Source organism: Suillus fuscotomentosus (genome assembly GCF_016647785.1).
Source record: "Suillus fuscotomentosus strain FC203 chromosome Unknown F5891scaffold_10, whole genome shotgun sequence".
NCBI classification, from domain to species: domain Eukaryota; kingdom Fungi; phylum Basidiomycota; class Agaricomycetes; order Boletales; family Suillaceae; genus Suillus; species Suillus fuscotomentosus.
The window spans coordinates 154942-177140 of NW_024539522.1; the positions used below are offsets into that span (position 1 = coordinate 154942).

Below are 22199 nucleotides of genomic sequence, written 5' to 3' on the forward strand. Positions count from 1 at the left end.
TCCATCCTCCTAATCGAAGGAGAATAGTATGCATATTGTTTGATACCATAAAGTTTTTGAGTTGTCAGAAGGAAGTTCACATTAGATAATACCAATTTGAAGGGGCCTATGGCTTCATTAATTGTGGTTTCGATCCAAATCATGCAGAGATTGATCTGGAAGTATGTTGAAACTCTGAAACCTTATGCACGACTTTACGTTCAGTAAGGAGAACGAGGCACACTGACTGATGTCGACCAGTTCTCACTATGTACTGCTATGACTGGAAGGTTTATACTGCCACCCAAATGGTGGAGGGGTTATATGATACAGAGATGTTCAATGTCGACCTCTTGTTCATCTATTTCATCGTCATCTATGAGCCGATCCTCTTCATCATATCGGCTGACCATTAATATTCAACCTTGAAAAGGTGCTCCACCTTCTCATTATCAGGTGCAAGTGCAATGGGAACTCGAATACTGTGCCTGCCAGTGACAGCACTCGATGTTTGTTCAAGTCACTGCTGCAAATTGTCGCATCATATGTTTTGCTTTATTCAAATGAAGTCTGTTAAAGATGAGATAAACGATGATGATAACAACATACAGTTCAAAATCGCATGGAAGGCAGAATTAAAATAGACTGCGAGTCGAGGGATGCATCAATATGTTCAATTGGCAATTCGTTGGACACTAGTTCTTCATAGTCTCCCTGACCCATCCAGGCGTCAAGTATCCTGAGGATAATGCTGCATCATGCGCCTGAGCTCCGATTCTGGAATCCTCCTCTCAAACTCAATTGCGCATGGCGGAACAAGTGACATAACCCCGTTCATGAATCCCCTGTCATCCAATGGCTTCGTAGGATTCAAAGTGAGCTGGAAGGCCCACATGGTTAGGAGTGAGTTGATGAACACCGATCTGGGTTGATCAAACTCAGTTCGGAAGATGATGTGCGCGGAAAAATAACTTCACCTGTTCGCGACATGTTGACCAGGGCATACGCTGAAAGCAATGTCATTGAAAAAATGAACAACTAAAAGGCGGTGCTTACCGCCGACCAAAGCCAAAGACGAAATTTTTTAAATCGTCTCTTAGACGATATTGGTCGTCAATCCAGCGCTGAGGTTTGAACGTGTCAGGCTCTGGATAGGCATCTGGATCTCGAGAGATGGACCTAAAACAGTAGCCGTTAGATCCCTCGTATTTTGAAGCATGATGCTTACCAGTGGTCGCCGAACAATGTGGTCCCAGCTGGAATACGATAGTTTTCCTGATGGGCCAGATCATCCATCCGTGCAATAAGCTATTCAAAGAGCACTTGCCCAAATCACGTCGTGGGTTGTTCGGTGAGCTAATGCTGCAGTGTGCATGTTGAAATTTAGGGATAAAACAAAAAGGAAGATGATACCTACCACCGGTAGGCAAAGGCGGTCTCCATCTTAAAGCCTCGGAGATGAATGCTTGCAGGCGAGGAAGAGAATTTTGGTCGGCGAAGGTTGGTGCTTTTGTGCAGATACGATTGAATCAAAGCACTACAATAGGTAATCAAGCTTACCTCGGTGCCTTCCGATGACCATGTCAAGCTCAGCTTGAACTTGAGCTTGCTCTTCGGGGAAACATGCGGCTGCCATCAGCACCGTGGATATTGCCGCAGAAGTCTTTCGCCTGATTTCAGCCACATATTTCCGGAGGCAACAAACAAAACCTCACGGTACCAGATCCAGCTGCAAAAAAGGTACCGCCAAGAAAGGCCATCTCAATTTCTGTTAAACCATGGAGATGGATATTCTCTAGTAAATATTTCGCGAACGAAGGGCCGATGTCCTTGTCACTTTGCTGTACAACAGCTCAGAGACAAAGTAAAGATTGTGGAGGAAATGCACACCATTTGCTCTTTCACGCGGTTCAGCTGACCAATGTTGAGTTTCTTGGTACTCTCAAATGACCGTTTCAAATCTCGTCCATACCAAGGAAGATATTTGAGCCACGGGATCCAGTCTACTAGGTAAGCGCCAGGACGTCGGGCTACACTTGATATCTTGATGCGTCGACTGAGTTCAACAATTTCCGGATCGGTGGCAGATGTGGGTGCACTCTTTCCATATGCAACTTTCATGATTGTCGTCGCAGCATAACTCAAAGCATCTGTAAGCGAGGTACAATCATCATCGCCAAAAGTGCTCACGTTACCACATGGTTATGATAGTTGTATGGATCGTCGAGAATGCTGAGAACTGTGTTCTTCGCGTGTGACATCTGCAGAGGTTGATAGGCCTCAGCTGCTTTAGGCTGGAGATGCGAATGAAGTGTTCTACATCATGTTGAGAAGTAAGGTAGACGAGGGAAAGTAGATCACTAACCTACGCATCCGACGGAACTTGTCCCCAAAGGGCACAAACGCGAGACTAAGTGCGCCGTTAAACATTTTTCCAGCAGCATTCATGCGAGGACGATCGGCTGTAAATTTGCCCTGGTTCTCCATGATATCAATGGCTGCCTGCAACAAAAATATAAAGCCTAGATGAGGGCCACTCAGCATGTAGGGACCGACCTTGTAACGGCCAATAATGACGATGTGCTCAAATCTTGACCGGATGGTGATCAGAGGACCGTACTTTTCAATCCATCCCGCTATCACGAGAGATGGGCTTATCAGCGATAGGACACAATCAGCAATCGAAAGTCAACAGGTCGAACTAAGAAGTTTACTGGAGATACGGTAGGAAGTGCCCCCAAAGTCTCCAGGTGGGAGGGGAAGGTGGGAGAGGAAGCTGGCTCTCCGTTGTATGATGGTAAGCCCGAACAAGTATTCCTACAACACCAAGACAAGCCACAGCACTGAGGACAAGCTGCGTGTTGTCAGAGATGCACAAGTCAGGTAACTGTATCATGGTTGATAGGGTGTCACCACCAGTAAAGAAGGATTGGATGAAGCTCTTTGTACTACCAAGCACAGTCACGATGGTCATCGCTAGTGCTAGTGGCTTTTCGGTACCCCATGCACATTCAAGTTGATATATGATATTCGGCCTACATACTACAACAAACATTGACCCCAGACAGCGTGCACTTGGTCGGAGGAGAAAACCGGGTTCCTGCGAATAACCGTAGCCAGGAGGCACTCTTGTGGGGCATGCCGTACTCATTCGCATGCAAGAACACGTGAACTTCTGTGTGGCTGACCGCAGCCGGCTCAACCTAAATGTTGCCGAGTCATATCTGAATTATCATCCAGTCCGTCGTATATCGCAAGCCGCGGTCTACTAGATAGCGGCCGTGAATGTTAACTCTCAGGTAATGGACAGCTCGCAGGAGTAAGTGATTGTCGCGTGGACGTCACAATATTGTCCCTCCTGTATCAATGAGGAATGACCAGTCACCATAGGGATGATATTATGTGGTCCTTGCTCTCGCAAGCACAGCCCATACAAGCCCAGATACATCGTTTTCCATGACGTGCGCATCCACTACGTCTCCGATTACGTGTTCCTCGACACCCTCCACCCGTGCCTCAGCCAAGCGGCGCGTATTAGGTATGAATAGCAGCGTTATACATACCTCACGCTCATGCACGCGGTAGGTGAGGCGCAGCTCGTTGTCGGACTCACTATGCGCAGAGAGAAGGGAAACGAGTGCATGATAGGTTAAGGTCGTGGTTGAGAACCTGCGTGAAATCAGAAAGAGTCAGAAATAAGTAGTCTCACATTGAAAGTTGCGCACCAATCATACAGTTCAGTCACTCTTCCATCTTCCACTCTTTCACCAGCGCCGATTTCCACAGCCTTTTCCACCTCTGCTCTAACACTCCTCAGCTTTTCAACGTCAGCCGTCCCAACTTTTATCCGCTCTCGTACGGTAGCAATCTTCTCGTGTGCATCTGCAAGTTCCGCGTCTAGTGCTTGCATCTCTTCTACCTGGCCATCAAGTTGCTGGTTCGCTGTGGTTATTGTTAATCGAGGATGGGGGTGGGCCTGTCGCAAGCGAGTAAGTGATAGACGTGCATCGAGTATCTTTTGTGAGAGCGTGGATGCTTGGAGAGTGAGAGCTTGCGCTTTCTTGTAATCTACGTTGATTGTTTAGCATGAAGCGCACGAAAACGCAACAGTCCACGGTACATGCCTTCTTCAACGAATCCAGAAAGTGCTCGAAGATCGTCCCTTCTTTCTGCTAGCTTTGCTTTGTGCTCACGTAGCGCAGCCTTCTTCTCCTCATTCCGTACTCGGAGTTCCTCGTTTAGCGCAGGTGTCACCAGCGGGGCATCGTCACTGACAATAGTTTTCACATATTTATCTTTGGCATTCTGTTCCAGGTAAAGAAACTTGAGTTTCCTGAGGAAAGACTATTCAGGATCGACGGTTGAAACGGCAGATAAGTCACCATCCATGATTTAGACAGGTAAAACACGCACGATTTGAACTTGTACATCGCTCTCAACAATCTTAGGATCTTTGAGTCCCAGAGTGCCATCTTCACCAACCCATTCTTCAATGCCATCCCAAGTATGCGTGGACAGCTCAGCATGAGCATTAACTATTCGCAGTCCCGATTTTGCATCGTCCAGTGTAGCCTGAAGATTTTTGGCAGTGATCAAATGTTCTGCTAATGACGTCCTTGCAGCTCCAGAGGTGGTGAGGTCAATAATGGGAGTAGGTTCAATCATGATTGTGGCGGAAGAGTATAACTTTTCGACAGTCGCGACTTAACGCGGTCACGTGCTCGTGAACTATTCTAGGGAGCTATGTCGGTTTTCGGATTTTCGTCACGGTATGTCGTTTGTCCAGAATGTCTGGGATCTGGCCACTCCGGGGCCAAAGTTCGGGGCGGACTCCGGGGCCAGAGTTCGGGGGCCCTTCGGCAAGTGCGGCTGACCCAGGCGGAGCTTGAAATGTTCTAAACTCCATTCGGTCATACTCACCCTCTCCTCCTAACCTCCTCCTGCCAGCATTCCTTCCGCCGTGGATGCCTACTCACACGCCCGTCGTCCCGCCGTGGATGCCTACTTGCATGCCTGTCGTCCTGCCCGCCACATGCAGATGGCACTCTGTTTTGATGCTCCAATCCAAATGGAGCATGTTGTGGTTGCTCGCGCTCATCGCCCATCTCACCTTAACACCTTGCCTTCCCATCTTTCTCGCCTTCCCATCTTTCTTGCCTGCCCGCCCACTCTCCCCTCTTGCCCATGTCTTCCTTACAGCAAGCAGACATCGTGTTCCTTGCCAGCTTAGCTGTGCGTCAATCTCCCATTGGTCTCACCTATGATTGCACAGTCTGTGGAGGCACTCTTCTGCTTACCATCTGTCGGAGTGATAGGAGCGGGAACTCAGGAAAGCCAATGGCTAGGGTACATGGTTAGTATATTGAGCCGTCGGTCATCATGTTAATGCTCCTTGTCAGCATGGATCCTGCGCCTTCTTCCACTGGTTCCCTCAGCTTCTCTCACATCCAGATATCATGGCTCTCATCCCTGGAGGTTCTCCTACCCTTGGCGCAGCCTCTGCAGCTCCCTTCCCCTCAACACAACCTCTGCCCTCGAGTTCTCAGCTGCAACCTAACAACAAGAAGTCACGCAAGCAAGGTGAGCCATGCATTGGTGTGTTCTGTCGTTGACCTCATGCACTGCGATGCCCCCATGGAAAGTGCCTTTCCCATTGCACTATGGATGATGGGGGATGTCCAGTGCATGTCACTGATAGCGCAGACAACCAGCGCCCTCAGGCTGATGTGCAGCAGGATTTGGATTGGGGCTTTGACCAGGATACTCTCGCTGACTTGGAGACCCACTGGCACGATTCGTCACTCGACGCCGGGGCTGAGATGAATGATGGGTTGAGGGTGCTTCAGCATGCACTCCAGTCTGCTGGTGCTGGTGGCCAGCCTGTATTCCCATCGTTCCATGATATCTTGACGGCTCCTGCGCAACCTCCTGTGCCATCACAGCAGCCTCAGGCTAGTCTGCCCCCCCTGTGACAACCCCCTCGTCTTCTGACGCTCTCCCAGAATGATGACACCTCTGCCATGCATGCGTTCCCGATCCACACTCCATCAAAGCCCCCCCACATCACTGATCAACTTGACCCTTTGTGGGCAGGTGACCTAAACACGCGTGCACGCGAGGCGATTGAGAGCACGAGGGTGGCAGGTCGTCGGAAAGAGATGGAACGGAAAGCCAAACAGCACTTTGTGCTGTACTGGTTTGATGCAGTAAGTTGGTTCTTAGGTTCACGTTTGTGGCACTTACTCAATGGTTACATAGGACAATGCGCCTGTGCTGATGCAATGGGTCATGCACTGCCCATACTTCCCTCAGTACCAGCTCTCAGACGATCCTGCGCTTGTTGCATCCCTTGGCGACAATATCCTCAAGATCGATGTTTTTGAGGAACACTTCATGTGGTGGATTCCTTCTGCGCTCACGTACCCCTTCACCCTTGACTTGTGGTGTCATATCTTCATTCAATGCCACAGCGTCACTGACTGCAGTGATTTCAACGATCTCTTCAAGTCCTCAAAGCTGGTGGCTCGCCCCACACACATGCGCTTCAACATGAAAGGTGAGTGTGATAGTTTGCACAAGACGAACAAGCAGCAACAGGCATCTGCTGCTGCTTCCTCGTCGGACGTCGAGATCATTGACGACACGCAGCTCACGCCAAAACCCACCTTGGGCAAACACCACCGTCTTGCTACCCCACCACTATCCCCCACTCAACTACTATCTGACTCAGACAATGATTTCGACACTTGTCTCACTCGCTCAATGTCGCCAACACCACCGCTCATCATGTCATCATCATCCTCACCCGTCGAGTCAACGCCACGTGTCATTCCTGTTCATATTCCGATCTACAACCCAGCCAAGCCACGACAGAGGTGGCTACATGGAATGTACACGGTTGATATGGCCATTGGCTTTCAGCAGATGGCCATCCCAAAGCTTCGTGGCTTCTATGGCCAGGAGCAGCTTTTTCGTCTGATCTTTGGCGACACTCCATTTGTCAAGACCACATACCATGATAATCACAAGGCATGGCTCGAGACAGACCTGACTGTCCTTGAGACACACAAACTCACTGGACGCACTGAAGATGGCCTCTGGGAAAACTACCTTGCAGCACAGCGCGCTGCCTTGGGTCTGGGCAGCAAGAAATGTAGTGGGCGGAAGTAATTTTCATCATGTCTTTGTTATGTCTCATCCATTCCTTGATGTGCTTTCTTGGTTTGTCTGATTGCCTTTGCTATCTACTACATACTACACTTCTCACGTAACTAGCTATCAATTGATTTGTCTTTATGAAAACATTATGACCGCCCCATCGAAGATGCAGCGCAGCATAAACGTCTTTGGGTCAGTATGTCAAGGGTGTTTCTAATCACATTCATAACAGCTTCTCTCAACGCGAGTGCAGGACTACTTCAAGCACGCTTGGGGTCGCCCACTAAACTATCCAAACACTGTAGGGTATTGAAGATGCAAAGAAAACATCTTCAATACCCTACAGTATAGGTGTAGCTAGCTACATTTTCTTGAAGAACCCCTGAAGGAGGATCAAGATCTTCGAGCGCCTTCAAAACCACACTGATCCAAAAGGGGTCATGAACAATTTTGGATCAGCGTGGTTTTGACACCTATACTGCAGGGTATTGAAAATGTTTTCTTCGGTTAACAAAGAAAACATTTTCAATACCCTACAATATAGGTGTAGCTAGCTCTTGAATGCCGATGATGTTCAGATAGTTTAGTGGGTGAAGGATTGGATCAGTGTGGTTTTGAAGGTGCACTGATCCAATCCTTCGCCCACTAAACTATCCAAACATCATTGGCATTCGAGTTGGATAGCAGGAGGAAAAGGGTTCTTAGCTAGCTACATTTTCTTTGTTAACACGAAGTAGCTATTATGAATGTGATTCATATGAAAACCTACCTTGACCATCGTGTTCTTGAACTCAAAGTTTCCAGCATTGGTACTAATGAAAATATCATATATTGGAAGGTAATTAAACAGGTGGATGGTGAGGAAGTTTGCCTTGTATGCGAAGGGTAGCAACAGTCACACATAATTCAGTATTTTATTTTCGACTTAGTCGGACAGCCAAAGGTTGAGAATCGACCCAGTTAGGTGGGCCATCCAACATGGGCCCATGTGTGCTTATGCACGGATGGGCCCACAGTGTGGAATAGCGCCCATGCTAGCGGGTGGGCCAAGTGTGGATGCCATAGCATGAATGGGACCCCAAAATCACTAGCAGAGCCCTTCCAAGATGACATGGATATAGAATATCCAGCTGGGCCTATCTGTTCTTCCTTCCGAGACATATATACAGGGCCCATCTGTCACTCTCAGTACCTGTATCCCAATACGATCGGCCCGCTTATCCTATTGATCTCACACTTGGCCGACCCGCCAGCATGGGTACTATTCCAAGCTGTGGGCCCATCCGTGATCAGCTATGCTTGGGCCCACATTGGATGGCCCGCCTCACTGGGTTGATTCTCAACCTTTGGCTGTCCGACTAAGTCGGGAAATGTTACTGAAGGGGCTCACAGTCATACAGTTTCGACGGAGGATCATTTCATCAAGGAAGAAATCATACTTGACTGGCGTCATCTCTCGGCAAATGTTATGAAAGCCACCAAACCAAATGTTTGTTTGCTCTGCAATCGATGAATTGAAATAATACTTACCATTGTCATCAAGGAGTTCAGGGTATGCCTTCATGTCACAGCGCTCACGGCAGAGCACATCACTAGCCTTATGCTTTGTTCTGTGATGGAAGGCATCCACACACATGCCCATCCCCTCAAAGAACACGATCTTGTGACTCTCCACTTCACGCAACACATTACAATTGGAGTCATAAATCATATGTTGTGGTTTATGAGCGCGCGGGAGGGTGAACATTTTCTCGATCATGATCTTGTTGAAACCCTGGTCAGCACATATTCTCTGACAGCAAGACTTGGACTTACTAGCACGTTTGAGACAGCCTCGTGGTGGTACATCGTGCCACAGCCACAGATTACTCCACATGGACGAACAACAAGCTGTTCGTTGTTTGTGCGCTGACGGCGGAAGGTAGCCTTGAGTTTGAGTGGAGTGTCCTTGGCGCTACACCCATCAGCATCCAAATCAGACGCAACAGGATGATCTGAAACTCCTGTTGAGGTTGTTGTGGCCGCCTGACGAAGACGCACAGCACCAGAGGCCATATCATGCTCGTACCATTCTTCAACATCTTGAAGAGGGACGTCGTCTGTTGAAGTCACGGGAGGTGGACAGTGATAGCATTGTTTAACTTGGAGAGCTTCTGATGTTGAGTCTTGCTCTTTCCGTGGCATGACGAGTCAATGTTGACAGCTTCCATGTGGAGATGGACTGGGTCATCACATGCCTTGCACTTTCGTCCGGTCTCAATATCAACCACGACCAGTTGACCACAGCTGTTGACAGCACAGACAGCCTCAAGGTGATGGTGCTCAGCACAGAATCGAAGCTGGTTGTTGTCGAGAGGGTTTTTGCACCATGGAATAGCGCAACAAGGGTGTCCAACAGTCACGCCATTGGTAACAATGACCTCAGTGCGGTGCAGGCCACCATCTGGTGACTTGAAGATGTGCATGCACCCGAGACAAGCATGAGGGAGCTCGTTCTGTCCTTGATGCACGATCCGAGTGTTGCATGCATACATGGCACCTGTGAAACAATTTTTCTGGTCACCATCGTGAGGAACAATGAGTGATTTGTTGCGTCGTTGGTGATCGTCAAGCAGGGCGAGAAGCGTGAAGCAATCCCAGACTTGCTCTGTCGTCAGAGCATTGCCGAACTGCCAGTGATCATCACTGTCGCCAAGGTCATGACAAGTCTGGGCAATTGTGTATAGGTTGGCGCAGTTCGTCGCCAATACACTAGCGAATATCATACCAAGTCAATGATGGCACCGCGATAAGTAAATGAAAAGACGTACGCGATCTGCATCAGATCCATCCAGTGCATGGCAAGTTGCAGCTCAATGAACTGATGATCGGCGACCTGTATGTACTGTGGCATGCCTCGGTAGTATGTTCAGACGGCCCCGTTGACGCTATAGTTGGCCTGGTAGTTGGTATTGCACTCTTCGTCATACTTAGCACCTAGCACATGCACTCGAGAACAAAAACTTACCTCGGCACTTCAGGTGTATCGTCCAGCCAGGCTTCGCACCCTCGCTGTGAGTGAACAAGACGATATGGTGTGGCTCCTCCTTCTTCAGCAATGATCTGCACTGCCATGCCGCACACTCGTGGTTGGCGCAAATCTTGATGGGAGGGTATAGTGTGTGTTTTGCTGTTCATATCACATCAGCACAATTCATGAGGGAAAAAAAATACGTACTAAGTCCTAGCTCATGGCCATAAATCCTGAATGCAGTCTCGTCATCTGCGCTTGCCTCAGCGCTACTCGGGAGCTCCCACATGATGTCCTTCACCAAGGACCATAGGACTTTGACTGTCTCTGGTGGCATGTCCAAAGAGGCTGCAAGGAAGCCAGTGACACTTGCTGGAAGAAAAGGAGGGGCACAGAAGATGGAGACGTGGTGTGGCTGAGGCTGCAGGATATCCTCCTTGAGGATCTTGGTGCGGCAAAGGAAGGAGGTGAAGCTGTTGAATGGAAGGTCAGCAAGCAATGGATGATGGAGTACTGAGTCAAAAAGTGAGCCGATGTTGGGTGGGCTTGCACCTGTTGGCAAGGATGCCGACATTGCAACAAGGCAGGTGGTGGGCGCAGCAACAAGGCAGGGGTGAGGAGGCAAGCTTACTAGGGGGGCGGTGCACTGACATAATTGCTTACGTGTAATGTCAGCCTCGTGAATTGAAACTCCGACTGAAAAGGTCACATGCCCCGAACTTTGGCCCCGGAGTCCGCCCCGAACTATTTGCCCCGGAGTGGCCATTTCCTGGATGCCCTCCGTTTGTCGACCACTTGCCTGTCTGCAAATTTCATTTTACTTTTCTAGACACTTCATGCGTATTTTGTGATGACGTCAACCATGTTAAAGCTGCGCACGGTGCCATTCATTGTCTTTTTGTGTCATGTCAATCTGGGATTCATATCGGCCTTTTCTCGTCTGATGTTGAGCTGCTTAATCTGGCGTGCTCTTTGCATGGCTTGGCACTTGGGCGTTCTCATTCAGTTGTCGAGCTACGCAGTTTGTTATTGCAACATTTTCTCCATGGCGAGTGCTTGGCTTCAGACACGTTCCAAGCACCGCGATTATACTGCATGTTGTGAGGTTGCAGTAGGGTTTAGTTCTTCATCTGATCTAGTTGACTGCATATTACTAGATATGTTGATGAGTGTGGACACTTCCGCAATATCAGGCGATAATCTCTGGACTGTTGCACAGAGTATTTAGTGATCTAGACTCTGTCATCAAGAAGACCGTCGCAGGAGGAGAGCTATTTCCATTCTCAATATCTTCCGCAGTCGCGGGGTGCATACGAAGCCGTGTCTAAATCATCGCAAGGATCGTTGTTTGAGTCAAAGGCGGAGCATATGTCCAGGAATTCCTTGGAAGCCATAGCGTCTTGGCATACCAGGTTATGATGATTTTTCTGATACGAGCCAACAGATGTCGAAATTGCAAATTCATCTTTTTGAGTTCGTTGCGCCAAACCATTGCTCGGAAGCCTTTGTTGCGCTTGTTGCGCTGTCACAATGTTGAATATGATGAAGGTGATAATCTCTCGCAGCTGAGAAAGCGTTTGAAATCGCACATATGCATTGGTGTCCTTATAAAGGGTAAGCGAACACAAGCCTTTTGCCCCCGCTGCGCCAGCAAGGATCAGACGGAAACGGAAAAATGTGGAAACCTAGTACACTAGGGCAAGTCGAGTAGCGGGCTTTGACACTTTAGATGGCGCTACGTACTTATCCAGTAACTATCGAATTGCCAGATCGCTCTACCGCGGGAGGAAAAGTATGAGATACTGTTCACCGAAATGCACAAGCAACCATTCGTGGTGATGGCTCCATCTGTACTGGTAACATGGTGCACGCTTCATATATACTCTGAGTGGGGGCGGTTAAAGACAGTAGCATGTGTGATATTGTTAGAGACTTACCAGTAAACCAAGTCCGTAAGCTGGCTTTCGTAGGCTCATCACACTTGTCTATCATAGAATAGAACAACTTGAAAGCTTTTCTGTGCTCGCCAGCCAGCAAGAGTGCATGGCACAGTTGCTTATTCGCGGTTTCCCACAAGGACTTGAGGTCCCACCCGAAGAGCTGCAAACAACGGAGTCGAGGATGAAAGTGATTTTCAGTTATATCATATCAACGCACCTCGATGAATACCTCGTATTTGGTATGAATTGGTAATCCAAAAAAGAAAGAGCTAGCGCTGACAGCAGTAGTGAAGTGATCAATAGCGCTAGCTAATTTGTGCGGGCAAAGCGGTGGAACGGGTCCAAAAATGGTATTATTCAATGCAATACTGCCCAGTTCGACATGTAGATACGTCTGATGTGCGAAAATCCAGAGAATTAGTGTCAGCAGCCGAACCTGGCACTGACCGAGGCACAATACTTACCTCAACGATACGAGAAGGAATGGGATCATTATAGAGAGTAGAAGCCTGAGATAGCTCCCCAATGCGTTGTATCGCTTCATCATGTCTCCTTGCATTGAATAGCGCAATGACCTGAAAGTCGTAAGAAAGCGCAGATTGTAAAAAGAATGTGACCTGCCTTGATCAAGAAAAGAAGATGATTCAAAGACGAATCTTTCTTCGTAAACGTAAACGCAATATCGAACGCTGTGGTTGCCTCTTGAAACTGCTTGTTCCTACAGAGGACAATACCCTTCGAGATATAACCTGTCAACGAGGGCTTAATGGCGATGGACTAAGTCACGATCATAGTTAGCCTACTTGAGGGCCATCACGGGTGAGTGTATCTGACCTGATCTGCATCCTGAAGCGCATTTTTCCAAGCACATAATCGCGACATGAGAAAAGAACGATTGGCATAGGGGATATGTTTGTTAGGATCAGCATCGATCTCTTTCGTGAGGAGCTTCACAGCCTCCTCCAGCTTCCCCTCTAGGCACGCACCACGAGCTGCCGTGTGTAGAGCGAGAATCTATATGATCATAATACGCGCTCCAATTGCATTATGCGAGTCTAGGGTACACACGTACATTTAGTTCGGCGTCTCGAGCCTTTCAAAATACATGAGATGAAATAACGGGGCAGATAAATCAACGTGAACCCACCTGCTGTAGCTCTTGTTCGCACCCCTGCAAAGCGTCCAAAGGTACTCTCCACTGGGAGATCTTGGCATCATGGCCTCCACTGAGGACATGCTTGCTATCGAGGGTGAAGGTGACGCACATTACTTCGTGGGAGTGCTTGAATATGGCAATAGTCTGCCGGTCCAAAAGCTTCCAAAGGCGGACGTCTTCGTCATCAGATGAGGAGGCGACAAGAGTGCCAGAGGTATTAGTGGCTATGGCATTGATGCTGGCACGGTGGCCCTTCCAGGGATCACCGACCTGCTGCCAGGTAAGTGTATCCCACTCCAATATATTGGGGTCAAGGTCTGAACCTGCCGAGAGAAGGCGTCTCCCATCCGGCGTCCATTGGAGTGGGCCGTTGTAAGCATTTTCGATTGCTGCATGAGCCTTGAAAGTTGTGATGCATTTCCTCGTGCTTGGATTCCATATCTGGATATCATTTTCTGTCGCGATGGCAAGATGTTCACCAGATGGTGAATAGCGAATCCAGTAGACGATTGACTGAGTATACGGAGCCACACAACAAGTGATGGGACTTCCTTGAAGTTGCCAATTTTCTGTCCCCCAGAGCTTCGTCATTTCATCATGTGAACAAGTTGCCAGTGTTTTGTCGTCTGGAGAAAAATCTAAACTGATCAAACACATCGAATCAGCGGCCAAGGTTCGGCTACGAGTTCCAGTGTCTCCGTGCCAGACGATTAGCTCTCCATTCGTGCCGCCACTCGCGATGAATTGGCCATCTCGTGATACCGCTAAGCCACTCACTTCGCTGGTATGCCCCTCCAAGCTCTTCAACCAAACGCCGTCTGTCAAGTCCCACAAACAAAGCGTACTATCCCACGAGCTCGTCACCATACGTCGTCCATCGGGGAAGACTGCAACGGCGACTACCGCTTCTTCATGTGCTTCGAACGTTCGAACGAGAGAGTTCTTTTTGGATCGTCTGGTACTAGTAATGAGACGTCCAGCCCGTGCCATTCTACTGGAGGTTAATGCTGTCAAGCACTATAGTCAAGGTGGACTTGCTTAAGAAGTGTGCAACGGATAAGACCAATAAGAAAGGACAGCTCTATCGATTCCGCGTCTTCCGTGCAGACTCCGCGATCCTGCTGGTTCCCATGCACTTGAAAGTCAGTCAAGCAAGGCCAGCGTCCAGTTACTTAGGTGTCTGTCACAAGTGGGTTGAGAGTAGGCCATTTTCACCGTAAGGTAGGCCCGAACGTTCCAGCGCGAGTCGTGCTTGGCGTCGTGTGCCACTAGGTGACACAACATTAAGCAAGCAGAGGAAACAGTGCCAACAATTCTCCTCCGACGTTGTCATCATCGGAGCATCGAGATGGGAAGGCGGTGAATCCCGAGAAGACAATGAACTGCATTTTTTTCTTTCAAAAAAGGTAGCGGCATGTGGTTCGCGATTGAGAACCCGGTGGTACCCCTAAACACGGATGGTTGTAACCAATGTGTTACGTGCTTGCTGTGAAATGAACTAAGAGTATTTAGCATCAATTCTACACTTGGGAGTGGCATAACAAAGTCTCGAGTTTACTTTGAGAGCGCACTAGCGATACCCCAGCAGCGCTCGTAGTTGCAGACAAAAAGTGTTCGGATTTCAACATCTAAGGAGGTATTCTGGGTATAACTCAAGAAAACAGGTTGGTAACAGTAGCACACGCCGCTTGATAGACTTCCTCGACCGCCGCCGTGCTATCGATCTACACATCTAGGACTGAGCATCAGAACAAGATAAATATAAGCCTTTGCTCACCTCTGCAACCTTGTTCAGCGTCCTGTAATGTTGTATCACGGGCATGGTTTGCTCGTTGTATGTGCCTAATTTCGTTGTAAGCTGAGGAAAAGCAAGAGCGGGTATCACATACGGAAACGCTTTCTAATAGTTTCGACGTTGTCGTCTTCACGTCCGCTGGTTTTCGCGCGCTCCAGCAGGCGTTGAAGCATCACATCTTCCGATGTGTTGAAGAAGATGACCAATGAAGCAAGACATACCTGGACCCTGAAATCAGTATCGTAGCATGGTGAAGTGAGCAACATCCTCCCGCACCGTTTCATCGAATCCAATAGCCTGATCAATCTTCCTAGGGAAGCCATCGATCAAGAATCGACCTCTACCATCCACCCACCCATCTCCCGTCTTTTTCTTCATCTCTTCGGTCATAGCATTCTCAAGAAGTTTCATGGTGACATGAGATGGGACGATAGTACCCTCTCGAATGTATGTTCGGATCATTTCACCATATTGAGACCCTTCTCGGTTTTGTTCTTCACGCAGAAGGTCTCCAGCTGGGTCCAATGTTCACATCAGCCTTGATAAAGAGGTGAAAAGGTCTAACCAGATAGATGGCAAAAGCCAAACAGCGTCAACGAGCTTGCTACATTGCGTGCCTTTCCCTATGACACTGATCAGACCACCGTATGCGCGACGATTGGTTTCTGAGTGGGAACTTGCCAGCTCCGGGCCCACCCAGGACATAAATGACGGTGACCTTCTCGGCGTCAAAAACAGGCGAGGACGTGGATTCTGCCATGTTGGATTGATTTGGATTGAGGTTACTGATCTCTGTGTCGGGGGGGAATAAGAGGGTTGTCGTGTTGTCTAGGTTGCTTCGATGCCGGGTAAGCTGTCTCTCGACGTTTGACGATGTAGTAGAAGACGCCGAATGAAGCCAGAGACAGACCGAGAAAGAGAAGAGGATTGGGGCCCTTGCGTGTTGACGGCGGCTCCTTATAGCTATAGCGCATGCCCCAACTCGAAGACGTCTTAGACTCAAAGTTGTTTGCGAAAGTGATGGCATTTGATAATCATGCAATTTTTTTACTCAGCCCTGCTTTCCTTCTGCTCTACATAATGACTACATCAACATGTCTTGGGATTGGTCTAGGAAGATTCTCAGGCGAATTTACCAAAGGAGTATCATGGCATGTTGAGTGGCCGTCTACTGCACGAGGAAACGGAGCTAATCTTCCATCAATTATCCTTAGCAAATTCCTTGAGTGCAGTAACACTGGACTATTTACTTAATCATGATTCATGACATCGGGAAAATTCCTAAAATTTCTAAATCAAACAGAAGGAACGAATGAGAGGGTTGATATACAATTAACTCGTATGAGGCTACAGCATACTGGACATATGACCCCCGACAGCTCACAACAACCCTGAAGTCGGAATTCTAGCCTCAGCACTTACGGCAGCCTCGTTTACCCCCTGGTCTACAATCAGACGAGCATTCGCTTGTTCTTCGATTGCGTTTTATCACCATCCATTCATTCCATCCATTCCACGAGCGGGCATGAATGGCCGCAAACCTCTGGCAGCAGGAATGGCAGCAGATCCCAGACAGGCGAGAATGGCCACGGATCCCGAGCAGGTAGGAATGGTTGCAAACCCAGGGCGGACAGCATTGGCTGCGGACCCTACACGCACAAGAGTGGCTGCAAATACCTGATAGCAAAGCATGGCAGTCTACTCCCGCGGTTTCTATCTGGTGGAACATGGAAGAATTCTCAAGCACGTTGGAAGTCATCGACGAATATATCATTGTCCCAGAATCGACTTTACTTCCAACTTTCCAAGCAGTCCAGCGGTTCAAGAACTTACCAGATTCATTGGCGTTTCCGGTTTTACTGTCCTTAGGACATCCGAGTTAGCGCCTCTCTAGGATATATTTTCGAGCGGACATGGAGATCGGACATGCTATAGCATTTTTAGAACATTCACAAACGAAACACAGAAACAAAAGTCGATCAGCTTCCGGCGCTCTCAAGTACGCCCGTCAAAACTGGATTGTGCATCTCTCGCAAGGTCTGAACCAATGGGACGACAAGCACAATCGTATATTTCGGTCTTTCTGGGATTGACGTTCCTTTTCCTGGCTCGAAAGGCAGTGGTGTTTGAAGGGTCTGTAATATTGCCTCATTGTTTTGTCTGAGGGGCAGAAACTCAATTGTAAAAGTGTGTATATCTCCAACCATTATCGTGATTCGGAAGCAAAATCCTAGAAACTGATCCTTTTGTTTCGTACCACAACGAGCTGTGTTAGGGAAGCATGAGTTGACAGTTCCCTCGTCGACAAAGTTTACATTATCGATTGTTGGGATCGGCCGACAGCACTTTATTGGGCTGTACGTAAACAGGTCTGTGCTAAGGGCCACAAGGAACGTTCATAGGCCTCCACGCCTCAAACAGACCTCTTCCACTCCTCTTCCACATGTTCCTTTTCCGACGCCCACAGCCGCGATGTCTTGTGTCGGCAAATCCAGTATAAGTTATACATCCGTCGCCCCTATCTGAGACCGCACAAACGTCAAATTGAAACGAGATAGACCGACTGCAGCCAAAGGCAGGCGAAATCGGCAAGTGCCGTCAAGTAACGCAGTATACGCCACTCTATTTTCTTGGATTTGACCCTGACAGCGTGATATAATCCACCACTTATTCTTGAAGATACTATCTCTTCTACAGTTATTATCGAGAGTTGTCCTGAGTTATGTTAAGGCGTGTTACGTTTACAAAGTTCCTTCGCATTACTGAGTCATGTCGCAAGAGCATTTTAAATAGATATGAAATGCAGCACCCGTTTATTTCACCTTCTGAGTAAGCTGTTGTACATCCTCGACCCTCGCGTTAGTGGAGCGACAGCCTTGTCAGACATATTTTACATCACCAAGACACATATATCGATCAGATACATAGCTGGAGTCTTGTTGCCACCTTCTGCTGGCACTGGCAGAACTGACCAACTCACAGTAGTCTTAAGTTCAGTCGGAATTCTATCTTGGATGAGCCCATAATCTGGAACCTTTCGAGGATCAAAAGTTCCACCGTATATTAAGGTATGTGCCAATCCGGAGTATTCTCTAATACCAATAGTGAACTTGCTAGCTCCCATCTATATATCCTAGGGCCAACCCTACATGCATAGCAGCACTCACCGCGCCGACCAAGCCCCATCCAACCGGTCAAGCACTCCCTGAACCTCACGAACAGCAGCTTTACGTTCCGCTCGAGCCTCAGGCCAATCCGATCCCGCCAGATGCATAGCATCAAGACGCAACAACGACTGCAGAAGAAGTTCGGATAAGCGCGTGTGATCCGATGAAGTGGGCTTCGATGTATAGGAAGCGGACGTAGGATGAGGGGGGAAATGAGGAGCTTGTGCAGTGGAGCTAAATGACTGCGTTGGTGTACTTCCTGATGTGGGTGTTGGAGCAGACGTGGGAGATGACGCGGTTGTGGCTGCAGATGGAGTAAGTGCGTCGACCAACGCGTCGACGTCTGGTACCAGTGTTGTCCGTACACGATCAAGCTCGGACCTAATAGCAGTGATAGTGCTTTGTTCTGTTGGTGGCTCTTTCATTTTGGGTTGTGGTCTAGCTGGTGGTGCAAGCGCCGACGCTAATGGAAGCGAATGACCGCCGATCAGCGCAATAGTAGAGTTCTCGCGTATTTTATAAGCTGTCACTGGGAAATAATAAGCTGAGGCACCAAGCTGAAAACACACATGACTCTACATACGTGGCGTGGAATCATCCTTCATCACAGCTCCAGCGTGGATGAGCTTGAAGGATCCGAGAGGAAGGTGGGTATATTCTGCTAGGTCTGTTCTCAGTTTTCCGAGCTTAGTCTCCGGAGGAGGTACTGGAAAATGAAGAATCTCCCTGTCCCATTTGACATGAATCATGGCAGAGAACGGATGCTTGGACTGGTGAAAAAGTGTACCGCGGAAAAAAGTGTACGCCGCGCGAAGAAACAGCACGAAGCTGAGGATGACTGCGGAATGTGAGTATGATCGAACAACACGCTACTAGACAAGCAATCACCTTGGTGGAGTGACGACAGCTTGAAACCTTCGGCTCGAGCCGATGATCTAAAACACAAAATGCTTCAAAGTTCTTGAAAGAGTCAGTGACGTGACACCTTCAGATGTTAACACGACCAAACAACCGGCCCCATTAATTGCAAGTCAAAACTAAAGCTACATGCCCGCGAAACAAAACAATATAATGGTCCACTACGGTCTACTGCAATCCCAAGAGAACGAGGAAATAATGGACAACGTCAACATAGCAAAGGGGATTAGGGTATATCAACGACCAGCGCCAATGCGCGAGTGTGAGTGATAATACATGTGAGCAAAAAGAATGTTGGGTAAAACGATGGCGGTATGCGTCGAGTATCTATGTGGAGAAAAGGCAATGCAAAAACGAAAAAATGCAGATAGGATGCATGGAACAACGGCCACTGCGAATGCATGATACTTGCTTATCTCCCTCCCCGATCCCGCCATTCGATCGCCTTTGCTACCCAACTCACCATGTCAACATCTCGATGTCTGTCGGTCTGCATCCATGGATGTTCAAGTAACTCCTTGTAAGTGGCTCGCCCATCTGCATTCTTGATGAGGCATCGTCGAACCCAGTCATGCGCCTCTGGAGACCATCTTCGCTTTCCCTTGCGCATGATGCTAAACTGTACTGGAGATGCACCGTTATCCTGAGTGTGAACATCAACTTCTTCGTCTGCGATTTCCTCGTCTTCTGGCAGTCCAGGTGCTTCGCCATCCACTATGGCACTTAGTTGTGCAAATACATTCTCGTAAGTTTCCGGAGGGTATGGGTATCTATCGATTGGTCAGTTCTGCGCCAAAAATACAGCCAACTAGGGCACACCTTCCTCGTGCAATTTCAACAATCGACAAGCCCAGGGACCATACATCCGCACTGACCGTGTATGAAGTGAAGGCATCTTCCATATTAGATCCAGATGGTGAAGAACCCTTAATTCTCTCAGGCTGCGGAAGTACACGATTAACAGAATTCAGTACTAATCGGAGGTAAGAACCTACAGCCATGTAACTTTGACAACCGACATTCGTCTTCGCAATGCTCTTCTCCAGCTGTCCGCTAACACCGAAATCGCAAAGCTTCACTTCGCCCTTGCAATTCACAAGGACGTTCGTAGGTTTGACGTCCCGGTGCATGACCCCAAGTTCAGTTTTGAGGAATTCAAGACCATGCGTCATGGATGAAGCGATGCGGCAGAGGTGCTCATCGGCAAGCGGTGGAGGGCTAGACGTCCATGCAGAGCCCGGACTGGTAGATAGACTTGGCGGCAGAGAAACATTACCATTCGGAAAGCAACACAGAGAAGCCAGCGAACCACCATCCATGTACTCCATGCAGTAGTACACGCACGATTCCACGAAGAAAGCACCATAGAATTCCACAATGTATGAGCTTACTGCGCGGTGCAGGATGTCCAACTCCATCAATATTCCATTGAGTTTAGTGGAGTCTAGCTCGAGACGAATTTCCTGGAAGCAATGATTAGATAAGGGGGATCAAAAACGTGTCAGGGGTTGGACCTTCATAGCCATTTCGACCTTTGTCGGTCGATGCAGAACCTTCTTGACTGTACCATAGTTACCACGGCCGAGTTCCTGCTCAAGAACAAGCTGTTCCATATTTATAGCATAAGATGATCCATTGGAAAAATCGACGCCCGAAGCATGCAGAACGGCTTTCCCGGCGAAGTTGAGGCGTCCAGAAGGATCACTAAAAGAGGGGAAGAAGTTGGATTTGGCTCATGATAGCGGAAAAAAGATAGAGATACGCACACGATCTTGTTGAAATTTGCAAACGGAGTATCAAATGATGAGGGTCCTCTCCTGGCTTCAGCTAGCGATGGACGCCCTGCTCCAAGCCCTGCACCAATAGCACCGCCTCCCGTTTCAGGGTTCATGTCAGATAATTTAAATTCTGGCCTAGTGCGTCTACCCGCAGCAGTAACACCGCCACCGCGTCCGCGAGCGCGTGTAGCAACCAATGATGATGAGCCTGGTGAAGCGGAAAATGAGAAAGAAGAATGAACAATTGGGTGATTCGTTTCGTTTATGGAAGCACGTTGCGCGTGTGCTGCGGAATCGATGGCCGAGCCGGGTGACGCAGCTGATCCGCGATTCATCATCTGAACAAGGTAGGTCAGACACAGGAATGAAAATTTTTCGGTCCATCAAAGATGGCGAGTGAAATACATACTGCTGTCATTTTTGCCTGCAATGAAGGAGGTATTGGAGCATTTCCTCCTCTGTTTGCGAGTAGACCACTTAAAGTGTTACGGGGTGCACCACCCGAGGAGGGTGGCGGACGTGGTGCTGGTCTCTGGGACGATACAGGAACTGGGGCAGGTCTAGGAGCATTATAAGAAGAAACGTCGTCCTGAGCGGACGCAGAATCTGGTTGCATCGAAAGTCAGTTGTGGGTGTTGAGGTGGAGGGACGGCGATAATCGAGATTTCCATATATACTCTATCGCTTTCAAGTGAAGTCACGCGTCACACCACACTCAAGAAAGTTTGTCTGCTCAGGCTGCGGTCATGAACAAAACGATGCCATCATGCGCATCATCGACTCATCCAACTTAAAGCGTACATTTCGGAATGATTTCCTCCTTGATGTCATACCAGGTAATCTCGCTTGACCTCGTGGCGACACAGCATGAGGAACAGCCTTGCCTTTACAGTGGTTATGCTGTCATAGATTACTTCTGGCAGACTTTCCAATCCTGTACGGTGGTGTTTGTGGTGCATCCACATAGCTATGAACCATCCCCCTGTACAGCATCATGTGAACGTATGTGGCAGCTTCTTGCGGATCTTGGTTACGAACACGTGTAGACAGTCATCTACTTGCCAGAATGATTGCAACACAGCACGAACCATACTAACGTTAAGGTTGTCGCGGTTGCTTCGACCACTTCAAGTGCAGGGATGATCATCGTTGCTTTGCAGTTCATGTCCGCAACCACCCGGATATGCTGTAGCCGTTCTCGGTGCTATGCGCGAGCAAGGGGTAATGAAGATGTGATTACTGAGTGAACTTCACGGTCATGGGAGTGACCAGTGCCTTCCTAAATGTTCCACAAAGCT

General features: G+C 48.5%; 8 protein-coding genes across 8 annotated transcripts; 1 reads left to right on the forward strand and 7 right to left on the reverse strand.

Moving 5' to 3' along the window:
- Nucleotides 1–709: 709 nt before the first annotated feature.
- Nucleotides 710–2875, reverse strand: F5891DRAFT_1126618 (cytochrome P450; the record flags this gene model as incomplete). Its single annotated transcript, XM_041364107.1, has 13 exons — nucleotides 710–902; nucleotides 957–986; nucleotides 1036–1158; nucleotides 1208–1254; nucleotides 1307–1341; nucleotides 1397–1486; nucleotides 1540–1642; nucleotides 1695–1820; nucleotides 1870–2119; nucleotides 2170–2295; nucleotides 2345–2481; nucleotides 2536–2632; nucleotides 2694–2875. 13 exons carry the CDS (start codon nucleotides 2873–2875, stop codon nucleotides 710–712), a joined length of 1539 nt encoding a protein of 512 aa, XP_041229752.1.
- A 141-nt stretch (nucleotides 2876–3016) lies between these two features.
- F5891DRAFT_1013301 (uncharacterized protein) lies at nucleotides 3017–4781 on the reverse strand. Its single transcript, XM_041360782.1, has 4 exons — nucleotides 4393–4781; nucleotides 4104–4323; nucleotides 3705–4047; nucleotides 3017–3648 (listed from the first exon to the last, which is right to left on the reverse strand). Exons 1-4 carry the CDS (start codon nucleotides 4642–4644, stop codon nucleotides 3378–3380), a joined length of 1086 nt encoding a protein of 361 aa, XP_041229753.1. The 5' UTR covers nucleotides 4645–4781; the 3' UTR covers nucleotides 3017–3377.
- Nucleotides 4782–5163: 382 nt separating this feature from the next.
- On the forward strand, nucleotides 5164–7149 carry F5891DRAFT_1184362 (uncharacterized protein; the record flags this gene model as incomplete). Its single annotated transcript, XM_041366431.1, has 6 exons — nucleotides 5164–5211; nucleotides 5252–5332; nucleotides 5379–5559; nucleotides 5683–5909; nucleotides 5982–6185; nucleotides 6238–7149. 6 exons carry the CDS (start codon nucleotides 5164–5166, stop codon nucleotides 7147–7149), a joined length of 1653 nt encoding a protein of 550 aa, XP_041229754.1.
- Nucleotides 7150–9245: 2096 nt separating this feature from the next.
- Nucleotides 9246–10721, reverse strand: F5891DRAFT_1184364 (uncharacterized protein; the record flags this gene model as incomplete). Its single annotated transcript, XM_041366432.1, has 5 exons — nucleotides 9246–9888; nucleotides 9948–10012; nucleotides 10064–10095; nucleotides 10145–10306; nucleotides 10355–10721. The coding sequence occupies 5 exons, from the start codon at nucleotides 10719–10721 to the stop codon at nucleotides 9246–9248; spliced, it is 1269 nt and encodes a 422-aa protein (XP_041229755.1).
- Nucleotides 10722–14587: 3866 nt separating this feature from the next.
- F5891DRAFT_33980 (UMP-CMP kinase) lies at nucleotides 14588–16074 on the reverse strand. The gene is made up of 6 exons (XM_041371419.1): nucleotides 15735–16074; nucleotides 15604–15661; nucleotides 15315–15553; nucleotides 15133–15259; nucleotides 15021–15085; nucleotides 14588–14967 (listed from the first exon to the last, which is right to left on the reverse strand). Exons 1-6 carry the CDS (start codon nucleotides 15741–15743, stop codon nucleotides 14896–14898), a joined length of 570 nt encoding a protein of 189 aa, XP_041229756.1. The 5' UTR covers nucleotides 15744–16074; the 3' UTR covers nucleotides 14588–14895.
- Nucleotides 15821–16012, reverse strand: F5891DRAFT_945450 (uncharacterized protein; the record flags this gene model as incomplete). The annotated part of the gene is made up of 1 exon (XM_041374619.1): nucleotides 15821–16012. The coding sequence occupies one exon, from the start codon at nucleotides 16010–16012 to the stop codon at nucleotides 15821–15823; it is 192 nt and encodes a 63-aa protein (XP_041229757.1).
- A 1979-nt stretch (nucleotides 16075–18053) lies between the features above and the next one.
- F5891DRAFT_1013319 (uncharacterized protein) lies at nucleotides 18054–19238 on the reverse strand. The gene is made up of 3 exons (XM_041360783.1): nucleotides 19094–19238; nucleotides 18789–19043; nucleotides 18054–18734 (listed from the first exon to the last, which is right to left on the reverse strand). The coding sequence occupies exons 2-3, from the start codon at nucleotides 18952–18954 to the stop codon at nucleotides 18202–18204; spliced, it is 699 nt and encodes a 232-aa protein (XP_041229758.1). The 5' UTR covers nucleotides 18955–19043; nucleotides 19094–19238; the 3' UTR covers nucleotides 18054–18201.
- On the reverse strand, nucleotides 19200–21618 carry F5891DRAFT_1013321 (kinase-like protein). The gene is made up of 6 exons (XM_041360784.1): nucleotides 21311–21618; nucleotides 20890–21239; nucleotides 20638–20827; nucleotides 20119–20586; nucleotides 19943–20064; nucleotides 19200–19893 (listed from the first exon to the last, which is right to left on the reverse strand). Exons 1-6 carry the CDS (start codon nucleotides 21515–21517, stop codon nucleotides 19536–19538), a joined length of 1695 nt encoding a protein of 564 aa, XP_041229759.1. The 5' UTR covers nucleotides 21518–21618; the 3' UTR covers nucleotides 19200–19535.
- Between the last annotated feature and the right edge of the window lie 581 nt (nucleotides 21619–22199).

Bases quoted from the DNA above. Each gene is read 5' to 3' on its own strand.
- F5891DRAFT_1013301 (XM_041360782.1), bottom strand. From the start codon at position 4,644: ATGATTGAACCTACTCCCATTATTGACCTCACCACCTCTGGAGCTGCA. The intron at 4,324-4,392 runs GTGCGTGTTTTA...GATCCTGAATAG, and splicing joins GCGATGTACAAGTTCAAATC to TCTTTCCTCAGGAAACTCAA. The intron at 4,048-4,103 runs GCATGTACCGTG...CAATCAACGTAG, and splicing joins TTCTGGATTCGTTGAAGAAG to ATTACAAGAAAGCGCAAGCT.
- F5891DRAFT_33980 (XM_041371419.1), bottom strand. The intron at 15,260-15,314 runs GTGCGGGAGGAT...TTCAGGGTCCAG, and splicing joins CTATTGGATTCGATGAAACG to GTATGTCTTGCTTCATTGGT. The intron at 14,968-15,020 runs GTGAGCAAAGGC...CTAGATGTGTAG, and splicing joins CGCTGAACAAGGTTGCAGAG to ATCGATAGCACGGCGGCGGT.
- F5891DRAFT_1013319 (XM_041360783.1), bottom strand. From the start codon at position 18,954: ATGATTCATGTCAAATGGGACAGGGAGATTCTTCATTTTCCAGTACCT. The intron at 18,735-18,788 runs GTATGTAGAGTC...ATTATTTCCCAG, and splicing joins GAAGGATGATTCCACGCCAC to TGACAGCTTATAAAATACGC.
- F5891DRAFT_1013321 (XM_041360784.1), bottom strand. From the start codon at position 21,517: ATGCAACCAGATTCTGCGTCCGCTCAGGACGACGTTTCTTCTTATAAT. The intron at 21,240-21,310 runs GTATGTATTTCA...TACCTTGTTCAG, and splicing joins TGCAGGCAAAAATGACAGCA to ATGATGAATCGCGGATCAGC. The intron at 20,587-20,637 runs GTCCAACCCCTG...CATTGCTTCCAG, and splicing joins AGGTCGAAATGGCTATGAAG to GAAATTCGTCTCGAGCTAGA.